Source organism: Ahaetulla prasina, chromosome 2, assembly GCF_028640845.1.
Source record: "Ahaetulla prasina isolate Xishuangbanna chromosome 2, ASM2864084v1, whole genome shotgun sequence".
Lineage (NCBI taxonomy): Eukaryota > Metazoa > Chordata > Lepidosauria > Squamata > Colubridae > Ahaetulla > Ahaetulla prasina.
The window spans coordinates 80,625,338-80,644,342 of NC_080540.1; the positions used below are offsets into that span (position 1 = coordinate 80,625,338).

The 19,005-nt window shown below is 39.7% G+C and overlaps 4 protein-coding genes across 11 annotated transcripts in view; 2 read left to right on the forward strand and 2 right to left on the reverse strand.

Moving 5' to 3' along the window:
• Positions 1-123: 123 nt before the first annotated feature.
• NHP2 (NHP2 ribonucleoprotein) lies at positions 124-2,695 on the forward strand. Its single transcript, XM_058166016.1, has 4 exons — positions 124-345; positions 459-528; positions 852-957; positions 2,250-2,695. The coding sequence occupies exons 1-4, from the start codon at positions 186-188 to the stop codon at positions 2,373-2,375; spliced, it is 462 nt and encodes a 153-aa protein (XP_058021999.1). The 5' UTR covers positions 124-185; the 3' UTR covers positions 2,376-2,695.
• A 1,473-nt stretch (positions 2,696-4,168) lies between these two features.
• Positions 4,169-12,864, reverse strand: RMND5B (required for meiotic nuclear division 5 homolog B). Of its 6 annotated transcripts, none has more exons than XM_058166006.1 (10): positions 12,707-12,864; positions 12,082-12,247; positions 9,847-9,992; positions 8,693-8,827; positions 7,491-7,591; positions 7,015-7,181; positions 6,093-6,258; positions 5,925-6,027; positions 5,657-5,811; positions 4,169-4,838 (listed from the first exon to the last, which is right to left on the reverse strand). In XM_058166006.1, exons 2-10 carry the CDS (start codon positions 12,218-12,220, stop codon positions 4,775-4,777), a joined length of 1,176 nt encoding a protein of 391 aa, XP_058021989.1. In that variant the 5' UTR covers positions 12,221-12,247; positions 12,707-12,864; the 3' UTR covers positions 4,169-4,774. The 6 variants fall into 6 exon arrangements, with proteins under 6 accessions (XP_058021989.1, XP_058021992.1, XP_058021993.1 ...); XM_058166009.1 differs by lacking the exon at positions 12,707-12,864 and adding an exon at positions 12,512-12,637; XM_058166010.1 differs by lacking the exon at positions 12,707-12,864 and adding an exon at positions 10,636-10,741 and having other exon boundaries at positions 12,082-12,188.
• Positions 12,865-12,963: 99 nt separating this feature from the next.
• Positions 12,964-19,005, forward strand: part of LOC131190509 (rab11 family-interacting protein 2-like) — a 66,988-nt gene continuing 60,946 nt past the window's right edge. Inside the window, exon 1 of the mRNA XM_058167844.1 lies at positions 12,964-13,005. The gene's annotated coding sequence lies outside the window, so the exon portion shown is untranslated. The remainder of the gene's footprint in view (positions 13,006-19,005) is intronic.
• N4BP3 (NEDD4 binding protein 3) overlaps positions 15,561-19,005 on the reverse strand; it is a 36,575-nt gene continuing 33,130 nt past the window's right edge. For 2 of the 3 annotated variants that reach the window (XM_058166004.1, XM_058166005.1), the window contains exon 5: positions 15,561-18,691. In XM_058166004.1, coding sequence (XP_058021987.1) covers positions 18,119-18,691 — 573 coding nt within the window. In that variant the 3' untranslated portion in view covers positions 15,561-18,118. The remainder of the gene's footprint in view (positions 18,692-19,005) is intronic. The other variant, XM_058166003.1, reaches the window with a different exon arrangement.

Sequence of the window (19,005 nt, forward strand, 5' to 3'; positions counted from 1 at the left end):
TCCTATTGGTTGATTGAGGAGGGGAAAAACGGTGGCCGGAAATAACGGGTTTTTTATTTTAAAAAAAAAATCTCTATGGTTGGTTTCCCAGGGCTCTATGGTTGATTTCTCTGAGACCGGAAGCGGAAATAGGCTAGTAAGGCTGGAAGCGGCGCGTGGGTCTCTGGCTTCTTCGAATTGCGGCTATGGGTCGAGTCAAGCACCAGGAACCTGAGGAAGCGCCGGAGACCGAGCCAACAACCCCAGAACGGTCGTACCACGAGCTGGTCGCAAATGTAAATGCTATTGCGCGGCCGTTAGCCTCTCGGAAGCTCACACGCAAACTCTACAAATGCATCAAAAAAGGTGCGTGCCATTGGTGGGGGGTGAACCGTTCCCTGGTGGGCTGCGATGGACTCCCTTTCGAGCTTTACTGTCTTGTGGGACCTTCCTGAAAGCTCTCGCGTTTTATTTTGTAGCATCGAAGTTTAAACAGATCCGGCGAGGGGTGAAAGAGGTCCAGAAATTCATCAACAAAGGCGAAAAAGGGTAAGAACCTGTGGTGCTCCAGGGCGATGGAATTTTTGTGAGAATTAATCTCCGTGTTCCCGCTTGGTAGTAACTGCTGTGGTGTGCTTTGGTCTAACTCTAAAGCAAAAGCCTTTTAAATCTATGAAAATGTAAATGCTTAAATTAGATTTTTCTACACAAAATTCACAGAAACTATTGTGACATTCTAAGCAAATTAGAGATATTTTTCTATGCTAGTGGTAAGAAACTTATTTGAGATTTTCCATTATGTTGAATTTTATGTTTTACTAATCCCTAATTTTTAACCAAGTGCTAAAATTACTTTGTCTTGTTTCTCATAGAATCACAGTTCTTGCAGGAGATACATTGCCTATTGATGTTTATTGCCACATTCCCATCATGTGTGAGGACAGGAGTCTTCCCTATGTATATATTCCATCTAAAACGGTAATAATTGGTTAAAGGTGTTTTCTTCCTGTTGGTCCTTGAGAAAGGAATGAATGTATAAAATGGGTCAAAATTCATTATAATTTTATCTTGTGTAATTTTATTTTCTTATGTAAACAGAAATAAAGTCTCAAATGCTTAGATATAAATACTTAAGTTTTTCTCAAAAGCTACTATTTATCTCTATTCTTTAATTTCCATGATGAAGATTTCATTGATTTATTAAAAGTCCCAGTAATAGTTTATGAACTTTTGTATGTTATTTTGTATCTTTTCAGTTGTGACTTAAATATATAACAGAACTGGGTGCAATAACGTATGAACATTCAAAAGCTGGAACTCTAAGCTAGATTGATTTTATAGATGGCTTGCTGAATAACACATGGCAAGGGTGTCAAACTGGCAGCCCGCAGGCTGGATGCGTCATGCGCAGGCCACGCCTACCCCAGCTCCACGAATTGGAAAAGCGTAGCGTGACAGCAATGTGATGCTGCAGGTTTGACACCCATGACATGACATCTGCATTCATATAATAGACTGTCATATACTACAAGATTTATTGCTTAGTTCAGTGTTTGAATCTAGGTAACAAGTTGAATATTATATATTCAGGCTGCTGATCCTTATAATGCCAAATATAGTTTCAGCATAATCATGTCCCACTGTTGACTATGATACTAATACATGACTTTAATAAAATAGTTAAAAAGTGGTACACATCATGTTTAAAGACTTCAGTACCATATTTGTTAATACCTTGAGGTTATGAAAGGCCAGTTAATATTGAAGTCCCTGAGAATTACTTCCTAACGTGACCTCAGAAGATGAAATGGCAGGGAAGTGGTAATTTAAGAATTTTAACGCTAATGATTCCCATGTATTTTGTCCTGCAGATGCCATGTTAAATTTTAAGCTATTTTTTTGTGTAAGGTTTGTAAATATGGATGGTCATACAAAAACATTGGAATCCCTAATATTTCTTTCCTTTAAATTATTTGAATTTTAATATCTTAGCAAGATCATTTTGTGTCACATCAAGAGTGTGAATTCTGAAGCATTAAGTAAGCCTTATTTATTCTCAAGTTGTTGAAATTTGGTTTCTATTTCTTAAGATGTTTGCAGTGCAGTTGCTGAATTAAGCTTTAGAGAAGTTAAATGTTCACCCTGAGGGGGGCTAAAATCAAATTTCTAAAATACTGGATTTGTTTAGTTTGCAGCTTGAAATATGTATGAAAAAAGGGAGATCTCTGTGTGGTCCAAGGAACTGAATCCTTTTCTTGTTTTGCATTCAGGATTTGGGAGCAGCAGCAGGCTCAAAACGCCCAACCTGCGTTATCATGATAAAGGCTCATGAGGACTATCAAGAAGCTTACAATGAGTGCTTGGAGGAAGTGGAGGCTCTTCCCCTTCCTTTGTGAAGAACATTGATAACGGATGCTATTAAGACTCCATGATATGATATACTGGATTCTGTAGGCTTTATGTGGTTAAATATCAGTTTCATGCCAGTTTGATATGACAGTTGGCCTGGATTGTTGCACTGAGGAATATATCAAGTGACCTATTGAGAGCCTAGGAACCATGGCAGCTATGCTGTAATCATCTATTTTTGAAGAGTTTTGGTGGCAATTCTTGCTGGAAATATGTGTTAAAATGTTGGCCGATGTTCATCTCTAAAAGAATTCTAGACCATTAGCACAGAGGAACTGTTAAATAATAAAAAAGATGTGTAGCTATATTGGCCTTATCCGATTCAATATATTATAGTCTTACTTGCTTACTCCAAAGCAGGGGTCCCCAATTTCTGGTATGTGGACCGGCACTAGTCCACAGCATGCCAGCAACTGGGCCCGTAAAAACAAGCAAAGCCCCATCCATACATGACCTCTCTGGTCCGCAGAAAATCCTTTATCCACAGAATTGGTCTCTGGTGCCCAAAAGGTGCTCCAAAGTACCTTCAAATTGTGTTCCTCTCTGCTTGGAGTAGAGACCATTTCTTGCTTCACTGTAAGCTCCTTTATGCATACAGAAATGCTATTAAAAATTTAAAAATACAAGTCATCTATAGCCTCTATTAAAGGGCAGTGTTATTTCAGCCCTTGTTAACTAGGTCATAAAGGTAAAGGTTCCCCTCACACATCTGTGCCAGTCGTTCCCGACTAGAGGGTGGGGCTCATCTCCATTTCAAAGCCAAAGAGCCAGCGCTGGCCAAAGATATCTCTGTGGTCATGTGGCCGGCATGACTCAATGCCAAAGGTGCACAGAACGCTGTTACCTTCCCACCAAAGGTGGTCTCTATTTTTCTACTTGCATTTTTTTATGTGCTTTAGAACTGCTAGGTTGGCAGAAGCTGGGACAAGTCACGGGAACTCATCCTGTTACACAGCACTAGGAATTCGAACCGCTGAACTGCCAACCTTTCCATTGACAAACTCAGCGTCTTAACCACTGAGCCACCGCATCTAGGTCCTATTAGGTCATACTGTACTGAAGCAAATATGAAGCATTCTCCAAAAAAAAAAAAATCAACCCCAGGCCAGCTAGACTAAGTTGGTTTTTACGAATTAGTCTTACACTGAAGACTAAGTGTAGTCTTACACCACAAATATAAGTTTGTAGGTATTGCATTGTATGGTAACATGCAAAGCAAAGGAAAAGTAATTTATTTCAATTAGTATTTATGTCTCCTGCTACTCCCTTTAGATGTCTGATATGTACAAGATTGGATAGAATTGAGAATATCTGCAGCAAGATAAATCCTTGCCTACTCTTAAAGGCTACAGTGGCAGTTGATTTTTTAAATTACCCTTTCTCTAGTGTACAAGTTTTTGCTTCAGAAAAAGGCAGCCTCATTTTGTAAAGCGTATGTTGTAAGCATTAGTTCTTATTTGAAGCCTCCCAAGTTAAAACAACACTGTAACACTTTAGAAAATTATTTCTAAAGAGTTGTAACTTTGAGGAAATCTTTAAGATTAGTCCATGAGAACACCAATCCTGGATATTAGGAATAATCTATGCCTAAGGATGTCCCTAAATTAAAATCTCTAAGGCAGATTTAAAATCCCTTTTACATACACAAAATGCAACATTTTATTACAAGCTGTTAACACCAAACTTTTCTTCATTACCTATACAGGTTTTAGATTTACCATATTTAAGTAGTACATGCTCTGATGCTATAAATTGTTTTATATAAAAAAGAAAATTGATCCTGACTTTTGAGCTTTTATTTCTCTACTTAAATTTGTGTATTTGTATTCATATTCTAAGGAAATATTCCACTGTATACTCATCTTTGAGTCTCTGAAGAACAATATTGTATACAGAGGCAGACTTAAAATGTTAGGAAACATCAGTAATCCTACAATTGTCCTTATCTGCATTTTAATTTACTTGAAATTTTTCTTCAAAACAGGAGTTAGCTGGATTCTCCACATGCTTTTCTTACCTCAAACACATTTCTGTTTTCAAGAATTTGGTAATCTGTAAGCATTAGAAGTGGGGAGTAGGGGGTAGCAGCTCCACATACAGCGCTTGTGATATCCAACAAGAAACAGAATTGTGACCAGGGGCAGGATAAACTCTGTAACAGGAGCAGTGCCTGTTCAAGCTGCCAGGATGAAGCCTAAAACAGGCAGACATGGAATATACGTACAGGATACTGCATTGCCTCAACCTGGGAAGTTTTTGTCTGGTCCACTAAACTAATCAGCTTCCATTGTAAAGCAGCTGTTATATTAAGCAGGACATTACAGAGTTCTGCTTGCACACAACTGCTGTATTTGAAGAGCCTATTTCATAACAAGTCTTGCCATTATCAAAAGATGAGGCGTTTTCCATCGGCTGGGTTTTGTTCCATGGGGCAATATGGGCACTTCAGTCTGCAAAATATAACAAAAAAGAATCAAATCAGGACTTTGGAATCCTTACCAGAAACTACTTTTGTAACATATGAAGATGATCCACCCCACACTCCTGGAAAACTATGATGGAGTGATTGTGCTGACACCACAGGCATCCAGGTCAAGTCTATCGTCTGTTACTGAAGCTTGCTGGGCTTTGAGCTTGTTTCTTTGTTCTCTGCCCAGTTTACTTAATGTTTTTATGAAAAATAGAAGCACTACATGTCTTCCGCCCTGAGTCCTTCGGGAGAAGGGCTTCCGCCATGTCACCGCCCTGAGTCCTTCGGGAGAAGGGCGGTATACAAATTAAAATATTATTATTATTATTATTATTATCTTGAGTTTCTGAAGGAAAAGCAGGATAGAAATCTTAATATTCAACCACTTTGTTTCTATTTCTGACTCCATATTAATTTTTTAAAAAATCTGGTTCCAGTAATGTCAGTTAGTCATTCCTTTTAAGATGTGTTGACCTCAACTCCCAGAATTCCCCAGCCAGTATGTGGTTGGGGAATTCTGAGAAATGAAGTTTGAAAAACATTGAAGCTTTTAAAATAGCCTTGTTCAACAATTGAGCTGAAGATAGCAGACATAATACAGGCACAGTATATAGAAATTTTAAAAAGTATTTGGGGGGAGAGAGGTTTTAGTAAATCTACATGGTATTGCATGTATAAATATGGGATGAATAAAGTATATGATCTAACTGCAGTATGGAAATAGCTCAGGCAATTACTTATCATCTACTAACCCCATAACTTTCATTGAGATATCAAGATTTGATGAAAATCACTCACTTCCCTCCATTGATAAGCTTGTTGAGAGCATCTCTAGAAATAACATGTCCACAAATCAACTTGATAGGTGGATTGGAATCTGTGGTCTGTTGGCGCAGGATGGGACATGCAAAAACTGAATGATACCAGCATTTCATTCCTAGCTCAACTTCAATCTGTTAAATAAAGAAAAGTTAACTTTAGCATGTTGTTCTATTTATTTTCTTCAGCAAAAATCCCAACCCATCCTACAGTCCCCCCTCCCCCAAGAATGGGTCAAGTAACTCACAGGCAGCTCATCCTTGTGGCTCCAGACACCTGTGCATTGTCTCTGTTCAATCACAGCCTTGATGTTCATCAGAACTGGCAATGCTACACACCCTGCAGCAAAACTGCAGAGACAGAATACTCAGTGCTGCCCAGTACAGCCCCCAGTCCCACCTGAATGAAGCTTTACCTGACACTAAGAGGTGACTCCACTGAGAGACCCAGCAACGAACATGCATCACGAGTGAAAGTGTCACAAATCTCTGTCCAATGACTTTCATCCAGTAGATGCCTATATGGAGAATTCTGAAGGCCTAAGCGTAGGTATACCAGACTTCCCATCATCACTTGGATCTCTGTTCAGCAAGATACAGGAAGTGCCACTTCAGTGAACAACCTTCACTAAGGCCACCTAGGCCTATTTCAGAACAAATTATAAGAAACTGGTGACAACAGAAATGAACAGGCTGAGGAGACGATTCCTTTGTTTTGAATCAAGGAATTCACCAGTTTAGTTTACCTCTTGTATTAAAACTGGGGAGAGAACACACACAGCATGGTTTCTGGAATTCTTTTCTACCCCTTCATGCCAGCTGCACTTAGTCACATGACCAGGTGGGAGGAAGGCGAGGCTTAAGAATGGAGCAGCTGGTAGCATTCCAAGGGCTGTCCAGCTGCTTCTCCCATATAAATGAATTAAGGGGAGGTTTTCTGGAATGCCTTTCTTCAAAGGCCCAAACTGAATTAGGCCATTTCAGGCTTGATCTTTTGTCAGCTTTTCCCACTACACCAAATCTGGTCCTGTTTTTTTTAATTCTCAGACAGGTACCCTGCTGAGAGATGAATAGGCTCAATCCCTTTACACAGTCTTTCCAGCATCCCATTGGGTTGAGAGAGAAAAGGGGAATAATGAGATTTCAACATTCTTTAGCTTTAAGAGTTGTTTGAAGCAATAAAATCAGAAATGAAAGCCATCGGTTCTGGCAACTATAAAGAAACATTATGTTATTTTACCTTTGTCAAGGATGCTGAGCAGAGCATTAGCTTAACAGACCTAGGAAAGAAGTATTAGTTCACAGCAAAAAAGCAGATCTAAGGAAAAAGTGTCCCACCTTGCTTGTGTAGGTGGGCAAAGGGTTGAAAGTGACGCGCATAGCTCAAGGCCTCCAACTCCTTGCCAGGGCCGCCAGAAAGAAGTCTGATGAAATGTAGTCGATGAAGCTGAAATTCCAGAGTACTGTTCAGATCAGCCAGCTGCTGCCTGTGGAAGACTGCCCAGCTAGGCAAGGTACATTATTCCCTCAGCACCAGAGTCTATAAAGGAACTGTCCTCAGAGTAAATATAATGAAAAAAAGACTTTGCAATGTTCCAAACTCACATATCGGCTACAGGAGGTTATGAATGCTGGCAGCTTATTTTTAAGCGAAATCTCAGAAATGTACTAGATTTCATAGATGAGAAACAAAGCATCTTAAAAAGTAATTAAAAACTAATAAAAGTAAATTAAAAATAATCAGATTAGGAATTATAGGAAGAAAAGAAACAGGATTCCCCAAAGGAAAACAGTGCACTGTTCTAAAGACTTACCTCAGAGCAGGTCCCAGGTCTTGTTTGTGCAGAGCTTCCAGAATGCTGTTCAGTTCCAGGAATGGTTTTTTGAAGTCTACATCCACATTCACAGTTGATTCCTGCCAAGGAGAAACCAGAAGTTGATTGAAAAACAAATTGTCTTGCCTTCTCCTGAAGATAAAGGAGCAGGCAAGAAATGGAAATATCTGCAGATGGAGGTTCAAATAAAAATTATGGATAATCATTGACTTACTACTGGTCGCTTAATGACTATTCAAAGTTATGATGGACCCCTCAAAAGCTACTTACAAGCCAATTTTGAAGTTACAATGGCCATAATCCCCCACCCCCCACGGTGACATGATCGCATTTTGAGTGCTTGGCAAGTGGCTCACCTTTACGGCCATTTGAGCATCTCATGATCACATCACCACAATTTGCTATGAATTCTGCTGTTTTCCAGTGTCTACTTCCAGTTTCTGGCAAAAAAATGCATCTGGGGAAAATGGATTTGCTTAATGAGCATGGTGTTTGCTTCACAACTGCTACAAAATATTTCCAAAAAAAATCAGGTCCAGTCACATGTTGCCTTGACTTATGACTGCAATGATTTATGACCATAATTGTTATATGTCAAGAACTACCTATAGCCATTTCAGAATGGACAAAAAAAGATATACAACAGAAGAGAATAATTGGGTCAAGTGCTTCTTCTGGTACTGTAGGTAAGAAAGTAAGTTTGTGGCCAGCAGAATTGAATAACCTAACTAAAGCATAAGCGAAAAAGTGTAACACGATGTAGGATTACAACCATTATGTACTATACATAGTCCTCGCTTACTGACCATTGGATCAAAGTTACAACTGTTCAAAGTTACAGTGGAGCTGACCAAGAAGATTTAAGCTAGTTTTCAAAGTTGCAGTCATTGTCACATGATCATTATTTGGGGTCTTGGCAACTAGTGCACATTTATGATAGTTGCAGGTCCCATAATCATGTACTTACCATTTGTGACCTTCATAGCTGGCTTCTGATAAGCAATGTCAGTTGGGAAGCCAGCAGGAAGTCACAAATTGCACTCACATGATGTCGGCTTCATGATCTGTGGTGATTCGCTTTACAACCACATAGTGACAGGACTGACAGTCCCAACTGTAGTTGGTAAGTGAGGACTTTGTGTATACCATGCAAAGATTTCTGACATTAAAGAGATTAGTACCTGACACAGTTCTTCAGCCACTCCCAGCATTCCTTGTTGATAGAGATGTTCTATAATTGCCAATACCAGGATCTGTTTCTCTTGGGTTTCCCAGACCAAAGCAGGGACAATGCCACACAAATCAGCATCAAAATTCTGGAACAAAAATTTGTGAAAATGAAAGAGAAGCAGATCATCCTTCAATCTGTATTTCAGAAAGGAAGCAAAGTAGCTTGCTAGAATGATAATTTGCTTTATCTTTAAACATGTAAATGTGGTGTAAAGATAAGGCAAATGATCATTCTAGCAATTTAAAGAAGGATGCCATACCATCTATAATGAAAACTAGGTAGTCCTCAAATGAGATTAAACTTCTCTCCTATGAACAGTATAAATTGATGTTTGATATGAAAACTTGAACGTTTCTTTACTGTGCAAAAATATAGGAGATTTTCATTCACAGGCCCCACCTCATTTACCTCTACTTAATGCCCTTAATAGTTTTATTCCCAATGATGACTCACAACCAAATTGCTTCTTAATTCATTAATTTCTGATAAGAGAAGCCCACACATCACAATTATTTGGCATATAACAAATAATATGATTAGCCACTTTACATAATATGGATAGTTCTCATTTAGCAACCACAGTTGGGACTGGCAACTTGATCATTACATGAAGCCATTGCTAAGTGAAATTACAACAGCGTCTATGATCTTACTTCAGCCTTCCTTTACTTTACAGACCTGCAAAGGTCATAAGTGCAAGGATTGGTCAAAAAGTTACTTTTTCATCACCACTATGATTGCAGATGGTCACTAAATGAGGCAGTCCCTAAATGGGGACTACCTGTAGTCACCTTTTGGAGAACCATTTGTTTGCATACCTCTTGGACCATTTTTCATGCAATATTTTAGATTCAGTATAATGCTTATGAAGGTTGAGAAAATAGAACAAGACTGTTCTTGTACTGTACTAAATGAGTGTTTATGCTATCAAAGAACAAAATAATAGAACATGCATATTTCACTAGTTCATAACCATTCCAAAATTGACAGGATAAAATATATAATAATTGGGGTAACATCTATTCTCATGGCTTCCAATTTAAAATCCAAAGCAATTTCCTTCATAGTGCAACCCCCGCCCCCAAATTAGTGGAAGAGACTTACTCTATCTATTGCTTTGCCCACGCGGGAGATACTGCTGTGAATATCTTTGTGATCTGAAGCTAAGTTTTGAACAGTATCCTTAATTTTCTTACAGCACTGGGACATAACGAGGGAGAGTGTAGCAGAAAGAGGTCCTCGCTGCAAGGCTATAATAGGAAAAGCAATGGCATTTTAATTTTAGATATCACCTCAAGTGTTTAATCTGTGTTTACTTGCAACTTTCATTTGACATAAATAGGTGAAGATATTTTATGGCAGTGGTAGTCAACCTGGTCCCTACTGCCCACTAGTGGGCGTTCCAGCTTTCATGGTGGGCGGTAGGGGTTTTGTCCGATACGGAAGCACTTTTCTTTTTTTTTTAATTTAATTAACTTTTTAAAAATTTTCATAGCATTATTTTAAAAAATTTTCATTAGGTTTTCAAAAAATTCCCCATGACAATTTAAAATTCTGAAAATATACTATTTGTATCACCCGCACATAAGTTTAGTTCACATTACGTAAGTGAAACTAAATGGCGCTATAGTGCGACTGCAAACAAAAGAGCCTCGTCCCAGAATAGCTCGCGCATCTCCCCCACCACCACCCAGCTGTAACACAAGCAGAGCTGGTAGCCAGTGCCCCCTCCCCAACCCAATCCATGATGCATGAGAGGCATGTGCAGACGACAATACCCGGCGCATTACTGTGGAACAGGTGGGCAGTTAGAAAATTTTACTACTAACAGAGATACAAAAGTGGGCAGTAGGTATAAAAAGGTTGACTACCCCTGTTTTATGGTATCCTCACCTGCAGGTATTTCACATTTGGGGAAAGGCACCACTAGATACAATTCAGTTCCATATAATAGTAATATTTTCATACTCAACATTTCTTCAACACTGTTCACAAGTATCTTGAAATTCAATTGTGGAAATTAAGGGAAGACAGCAATGAAAATAAATCAGTTGTTGTATAATAGCTCAGAGAAAGTACACCTTCTGGGTCCCAAGATATGGCATTGTTTCAAAGAAGTCCCAGGAGTATGGCCTATGTGGACAGGAAGCAAATAATGGTAGCTCCCAAATAATTCAGTCCTATGTCCTAAAGGACTTTACAGGTGTCAACCAGCACACTGAATTGCACCCAGACTCAGAATGTTATTGGTAGCCAGTGTCAGACGGGCATAACAAGCAATGTCCACAACTACTTGCATAATGGACCAATTGCAGTTTTTGGATGGTCAAAGACAGCATATTGCAACTGTCCTGGTCGGAGGTGACTAAGATGTGGTGATCATGCAGGGCCCATAATCCAGAAATGGGTACAAACTGCACACCAAACCAAGTTATGCAAAGACACCCCTGGCCACAGAGGCCAACAGTTCTTCAATTTGGATCTGGGATCCCAAAGTATGCACTGATTTCAAGCAAGGCAAGGTAAGACTGCTCAGTGTCAAAGATCAATCCTCTCCAGTTTTGGGACCTTTGAAACCTAAAACCTACAGCCACTTGGTTTTGGTAGGGTAGAGCCAAATCCTGTTCTTCCCCATCTGGACCCTTGCAACCTCCAGACACAGGGGCAGAGCCTCAATTGCTTCACTTGAATTTGAAGGAGGAAGGATGTACAATTGAATATTATCTGCATATTGTATTGCATTGTAACAGCCAATAATTAGATTGATCATTCATTCAATCAATCAATCAATCATTCATTCATTCAAACAAGCTGTTTTGGCTAACCTCAAAGAATATATTTTTTATTGAATTAACTCATTTTCTCGGTTTACTCAAATACATTTAACCCACAAACTAATTAAATGGGCTGGGTTCCCATAACAGGCTTCACAACCTGTATATCTAACCAAGGACAAACTTAAGGAAGGTTGTTTTAAAATGTCACTAGTTTTATTAAGTGTGTTTTGCAAGCCCACCCAATTCAATAAGCATGTAAACATATAATCTCCCAAGCCAAGCTCAACTTCCTACAGTTTCATGGACCAGTTGTGTGCCTTCTTTCCTGGCAACAAGATAAACGTGGTTTTCCATTGTGTTCTTCCAGGACGCCTGTGACTTTCTAGGGTAGGGTTGCCCGTGGTGGTCTCTCATCCAAAGGATTAGCCAGATTCGGATCTGCCTGGCTTTTTATGACCAGATGGAAGGGTCTTATTAGGCCGCAATCCCAAACCCCTTCCGCGCCTGTCAGGCAAGGCGAACCTGCCGCAGCCCTGCCTCCAAGGCTCAGGAGCATCCGTACCTGCAGCGCCCAGCTCCTCCCTTAGCTGGCTGACGTAGCGCAGCAGCTCTTCCAGGCCTCGCTCACAATGCTGGCCGTAGCACAGGAACTTCTGCAGCACTTTGTCCACCTCCCTCTCTACGCAGGCGCACCGCTCCATTAGCCCGGCCTGCCTGCCTGACACGCTCTGAAGCGGAAGGAGAAAAAGCTTCCAGTCAGGACAGTCGATGATGACCTCTCCAGGCGAGAGCCCTGGCGCGGGGCTCGGCTGAGGCGGAAGGTCCTCGCCGGTTGAACGCCGGCGGCGCTGACGAGAAGAACTGGAGACGAGGCCAATCAGCCGGGCATCCACCTCTCTTCCCCCTCTCCCCCTCCCACCCGGGTTTAAGGGGGAGAGAGAGAGAGAGAGAAAATAGTTCGCGGACGGGATTCTGCCTGTGTCACGGCTCACCCCGTATGAATGCGGTCGCCACAAATAATCGACCCTGTGGGATCGTTAGTGGTTCCTATCACAGACGAGCGATAGGTTAGAAAGGCACCCTCCGTACGCTGAATGGCACGTTCCTTTACTATTCAATATGAAGGTTGGGTGGAGCCACTTCGGAAAAAGGGGGGTGGGGGAAGGGAAACTTGAAATAACGCTAACCTGAGAATCGTGGAAAGAGACGTCAGTTTTCTTCAATCTGAGAAAATAGAATAATTAATAATTAGCTTCCTTCTCGTCTTATGCTGCCGTCCTACGCGTACCTAATTGGTAAAGTTCTCTCATGATGGAGCAAACCATTTTTATTCGGAAGGGTGTGCCTGGAATGAACTACATAGGGTGCAACAGCTGATTGGGACAAACCATTTTTGGCTTAGGTAAATTGTAAGTGACGTATAGGTTTGGAGTGAACCATTTTGTAGACAGTTTGGAGTTGCTTGTACGGTGAGAGTCCAATGCAGGTAAGATGAAATATCAATAACAGATCAGGCAAACGTTTGATGAACTGTGACCCCAACCTGTCTTAGAGTTGGTATTATCAATTAAAATAAATCAAGTCTTTCAGCTTTCACTGGTGATTAGAGGCCCTGCTCCCATTCCCACATGCAGTTTGGGAACACCACAACTTCCTGAATAACTTGTCTTTTCCCTTGGTATCCAGTGCTGATCTGATCTTATCCCCAGCCCATTATTTAAATAGTCTTGTGTCATCACTTCCTGTCCTGGAATAAATTTTTTCTCTCTGTCTCATAATATCCCATCTAAATGTCATATCCTATAAAATTAACACTCTGCCATCCATTAGGTTGGAGCTAAATTCAGATTACCTGTTGTATGCAAATGACCATGTGCCTTTCCTCTGCCATCCAGAGGAAAGATCTGATGACCTGTTACAGGTGTGCTCAAAGTATGTTTTGGAATATGTGCTTGGAGGTATAGACACTCCACTCCTCCCTTGTGGTCATTAGTCTTCATTGCAGTTATTGCTCCCAGCAGTTACCTTCATGCTTACCACCAAGCATCCTGTGCTCCTTTCATCTCGGTAATATTCCCCCAACCTATTTTGGAATTAATATCTCTTCAATATTCTAACCAGATACCCAAAAGAAGAGACAGGTTCATTATTTTATAGAGAGAAGTGCGCCATGTTTATGCAATTCTAGATTTGCATAATTCCAAAATGTTTTCAAGAAACAAAGCAGCTTCACATTTTTCCTCAATGCAGCATCTGGAAATTCATGAGGGTTGTTAAACTGGGCATTTATTATTTGCCCGTATCTCTGTGTTCATTTCTTACTTTCCTGGAAATAATTGTGTACCCAGCATATAGTTATACAATTCTGTAGGTTTTTGTTAACCAGGGTCTCTCTCTATTTGCAATGATTTCCAGTCTGATATCTCCCTAAAAGTGTTTATTTTTATCTCAATTAAAATATGCTGGAACTGCTCGATTAATTCAAACATTTTTGGAGACAATTGGGAGCCTTCTTGGAATTTGCCCGAGATGGATGTGGAAGATAAACCAATGTAAGGAGTTGTCCCTAAATTGTGGAATTATAATTCCTTTTGTGCTGCACTGTTCCAGTTGGGGAATGTTTTCCTGCTAGATAAAGATGGATAATAACAAAGTTATAGAAAAAGGCAAATTGGCACGCATATAACAATTGGTATAGTTGCAAATCTGGACTATGCAGTTTAGCAGGCAGTTGCAACAGAAGAGCAATTGAGATTGGCTCTTCTGCGAGGCAATTTTATGATGGGATTATTTTGTACCAACATGAAGCATGGAATTTTTTTTAGATTGCCATTTTGTAATGCATCTTTTCCGGAATACAAATGTTAATTCTTTGTCTTAGAAAATTACCAGATTGCATGAACATTAAATATTTATATTTTAATTACATATCTTAATAAATATTCAGCTTGGCTGCTGTAATATATTTACATTGTGTGGCTGTGAAGTCATTTTAGAAACAATAACTGTTTAAAATATAGTGGCTGATTTATTATCGGGTTACGAATACAGAGCACATTAGACCAATTACTGCAAACGTTATAGTAATTTCCAGCTATTTCCAATTGAAGCTAGATTTGGTATTGACCTATATTCCCTTAATAGTCTAGGTCTGCATATGTCATATATCAAACAACTTATCTATCTACCTGCAGTATCTATCTGCAGTTGAAAATTAACACAACTGTATCTTAAGAAAAGTTTTTTATTTAGTTTTCCTCTTGCAGGGTTACATGATTGTGGTTATTATTAAGCTATTATTAATATTATTGTGGTTATTATTAAATTGCTTGATGCTCAGTCAAATACTGATTGCAGTCATTAAGTGAGACATTGTGTTACAACTTGCAATCTCCTACCAACTTCCCTATTGACTTTGTTAGTTGGAAACTGGAAAGGTTGCAAATAATGTGCATGTGACTATGAGATGCTGCAACGGTCATTAAGTGAGGACCACCTATACAACAATATGTTCACATAGGACATTGACATCCCAGTTGTCAGTGAAGTTATACTGGAACTTACTTAGCTATTTCAGTCCCTGGTATTACTAGAAGAGACAAATCTTTTGTCAGACCATATTAGAGCTTTTATTGGTACTACTACGGCTGAGAAGTGAACAGAAAAATGAAGTAATTAGAAATGAGGTTTGTCACATCTAACCTTGGATTGTCAACAAATACACAGAATCTAAATCTTTGCTGAACATGAATAGCAAAAATACAAAAGTTGCTGCGCGAAGCCCAGTTATATATTTGGAAAATAAGGTAAATCTGATAGGTTTTAAGAATTCCTAGCAATACAAATGAAATGTACAAACAATTGAAAAGCATATACTTAGGAGATATATCAGACATGTTGCTCTTTCAGTTCTCTGAGAGAAATGTGGTTCGGATCTAGATGTCTAGAGGGGTCAGACTATCTGAGCCCACCAAGTGTTTTTAGATTAGAACTGTAACACTGCATCCCTCTTTATATCTTTGACAGATGCCTGGGCTTTCCTGCTTAGATAAAATAAACCAGTCCTATGGAATTTAGGAAACTGGTTTAGCCAGCAGTTCCAAGAGGCAAATACCCTTGTTACTTTTTGTGACGCCTTGACTCTACCCTGTGGCATCTGAGCAAGCAACTTGGTTTCTGGCTTAGCTGCCAAGTTTTGGTGCCGCCCTCCCTGGGCTGCTTCTCAACTCCCTGCAGTTCTAATTGATGGGTGGAAACCTGCTGTGGGGATTTTGAAGTGAGGCACCAACAGAATTTTGGACTGGCGTGGGCACAGGGAACCAAACAAGAAATTTCAACAACCAGCTGTCTTGCAAGAAAAACAAGCATTTGTGGTTTTTTGGGACCAGCAAAGAAAAAAAAAATCTGATATAGTAGGAAGTATGTTACTAGTCCAGCTCAGTGTAATCTAATATACAGTATCTTCTTTTCAGTCCTTTTATAATTTGCTAATTTAGGTTGGTATCTTGAAAATTAACCACATCCATATAAATAGCTTCCTGATAAGGGATTAAATTTATAGAGTGAGAGTGAGACTTCAGTAAGGGTCAACCATTTAGTGGATTTCTAATTATATTAAGTACTTACACTCCAGGATAATTCAAAGATGATTCTCTGGCACACAACTGGATTGTTTCACATCTAGTATGATATATTTTCATCTGGGTTCTATCAAATCACTTAATAGCCAATAGCTTTTCTGCTCTGGAAAAGGCAGTGATGTCTTATAGCTAAAATGAAATATGCTAGGCAATGATGTCTCCAGATAGCATACTAATGTCAAGTTGTGTAGCATCAGCGAACATGGATTAAAACAAGAAATGCAATCTGAGACATATTAAGATGTCCTGACTATCAAACATGTTTAATATAGGATTTCATGCACCATATTGGATAATGGCAATCCAAAAGTAGAAGATTTGAGTAAACTGACAAAATGTTGGCATTTGGAACATAGCTAGACAGCACTCTGCATTGATCTGTTATATAATTCTCTTAGGGCAGGGGTGTCAAACGTCGTCACATGATGTATTGCAACTTTTTCCCCCTTTGCTAAAACGGGGGTGGGCGTGGCCAGTGCGTGACACATCCAGACCGCAGGCCACAAGTTTGACTCCCCTGTCTTAGGGCATATATACAGTAAAGCTTTTGACTTCATGTCAGGGCTATATTCTTAAAAACACACTTTTTCGTTTAACTTCACATCTGTGTATAGTCCATACAACGTACCACCCGATACCAATAGTACCAAGCCCTATTCTACAAGCAAGGAGGTTTCCTCTCATCACTGCAGACTTTTCTTACCAGTGGGATATGTAAAGCTCTGTTTTAAAAGAGAGAGAAACTGCAAAATTATTGAAAATATCATTCATCCTCTTTTTGGTGGCTTAAAAGATATTCTTGGTATAGGTTTATTTTCATTTTACTTCCATAGATTCCCTAAAGTATTTTAACAGATTTCCTAGCCCAATCTTCCTTCCTTCAGAGGAAAAATCCCCAAGATTAGACATTGTTTCTTCGTTAAAAATACATGTCCTAATTTCTTCTTATATTGGCTTATCAGGTTTTAAAAGTTTATAAAACAACATGCAGTTTATCTGTTGGGAACAGCCATTATAACACAATTGGCAAAAATACTAGGAACAGAAAACATTACAACAGGGGGGAAAATAGCAGTCATAGAGCCAGAAAATTTAGGCAAATATTTATTCAATACATTGCCAGGTTGTGCTTCCATTTCAGAATTCTTTATGTTAGCAAGAACCTTCAAACCTAGAACTGAGACACCAAGCAGCAACCAAACAAATATGTTCACAGCTTCATTCTCATTATTTTGGAGAAACTGACCAAAAGCCAGATAACACTGTCCTATGGTATTTTAACGGCTGAGCCCAAATGGCTTGACTTGTGCTTTTGTTTCATAGGCCAATGGAACTGGAGTTGCTGCTTGGTTTTCCAGAGCCAGAGAAGGATCTCTCTTATAATACAAGATCATACAATCACATTATACCTGGAGCTTTGACCTCGACATAGCATAAGGCCCAGCCAGATGGATAGAAAACAAATGTTATACAGAGGGATTCCTGATAGAGCAGATATTCTATGCCTTTCCTTCTAGTACGGCAAGCCAACTTTCAAATGATTAATGGACAAGGCTAAACCTTCCTAATAAGGAATAACCTATATATTCTTCATTTGTTTTCCCCACTGAGCCATATCAGGAGGGTTCCCAATTACAGCTAATTCACATTCCATAATTTAAAAAGAAACTTCTATATTGACCCCATGCAGGATACAAAAAGAAAGCCTTTTTGCTCTCCAACACAGCAGTGGTACGGAGGCAACAGTCTACCTGGATTGACAAAAAATTCCAAATATATTGCTGTGATTCCATCCTTTGAACAACAAAATCCTGTATGTTACTACAGGAACCAACTTCTGCGCTGAGTTAACAGGCTCTTTAGCTTAGACATTTCTTCTACCAAATCTTATAGTCCTTGTTGCAGTATGGGGCTTCTTCTGCCCATTTGCAATCCCAGCAGATCTTTCTCAAATATAGCTCAGATTTTAGAAGATTCAGCTCTCTCAATCCAAGGTGATTCTGAATCGCTATTTCTAGATTCAGCTGGGAACTGACGAAATTCACTCAGCTGCCTTTCCAGAGCCTGATTTCGATGGTACATCTCCATGTAACTGGCCTGAATCTCACGCTGATAACGCAAGACTTTTTCTTTTTCTTCTTGCCATGTTTTTCGCTCATGCTCAAAGTTTACCGCTTGCAGTTGGGCCTGGCGCCTTTCCCGCAACAATTCTGCCCACAGCCACTCAGTTCCTTCTGCACTCTCACCCTGCATTCCCCGACATTTAGAATCATCTGTTTCACAACCCAAAAAGTCCTGGCACGCTTGCATGGGAGACTCCCTGGAAGAAGGAATAGGGGAACCATGATCTGATAAGGGCTGGAAAGAGTCCCCCAACTGCGCCAGCTGTGAGTCCTTGGCTTGCAACTCTGTTCGAGCCTCCCGCAGCTGTGTTTTCAAACTGAAGATTTCACCCAGTTTCTGGGCCATCTCTTCTTGGGCATCGCGGAGCTGCTGCTTCAGCAATGAAATCTCTGCAGTTTTTTGACATACCTGTGAAAAAATATACTAGGATGAAGACAAGTAATTAACAAAGAAAACATAGTAAGCTAAGAGAGTCTGTGAGATGGTGGAATATTTCCAACAGAGGCAACAATGATAAGCCCAGATACAAAGGGAGATAGCGATCATACTGAAGATTTTTTTATGCCTTTACATCTGAAATCTAATTTCATGGTTGGACAAATCTCTAGTATAGCAGTAATCTTGTCAGTTATCTAACAAGAGTATACCTGCTTCATAAAGAAGTCCAAAAGTTCAGTGCTTGCACTCGGCATGGACATTAGAACTAACTAAAGTTAGTCTTT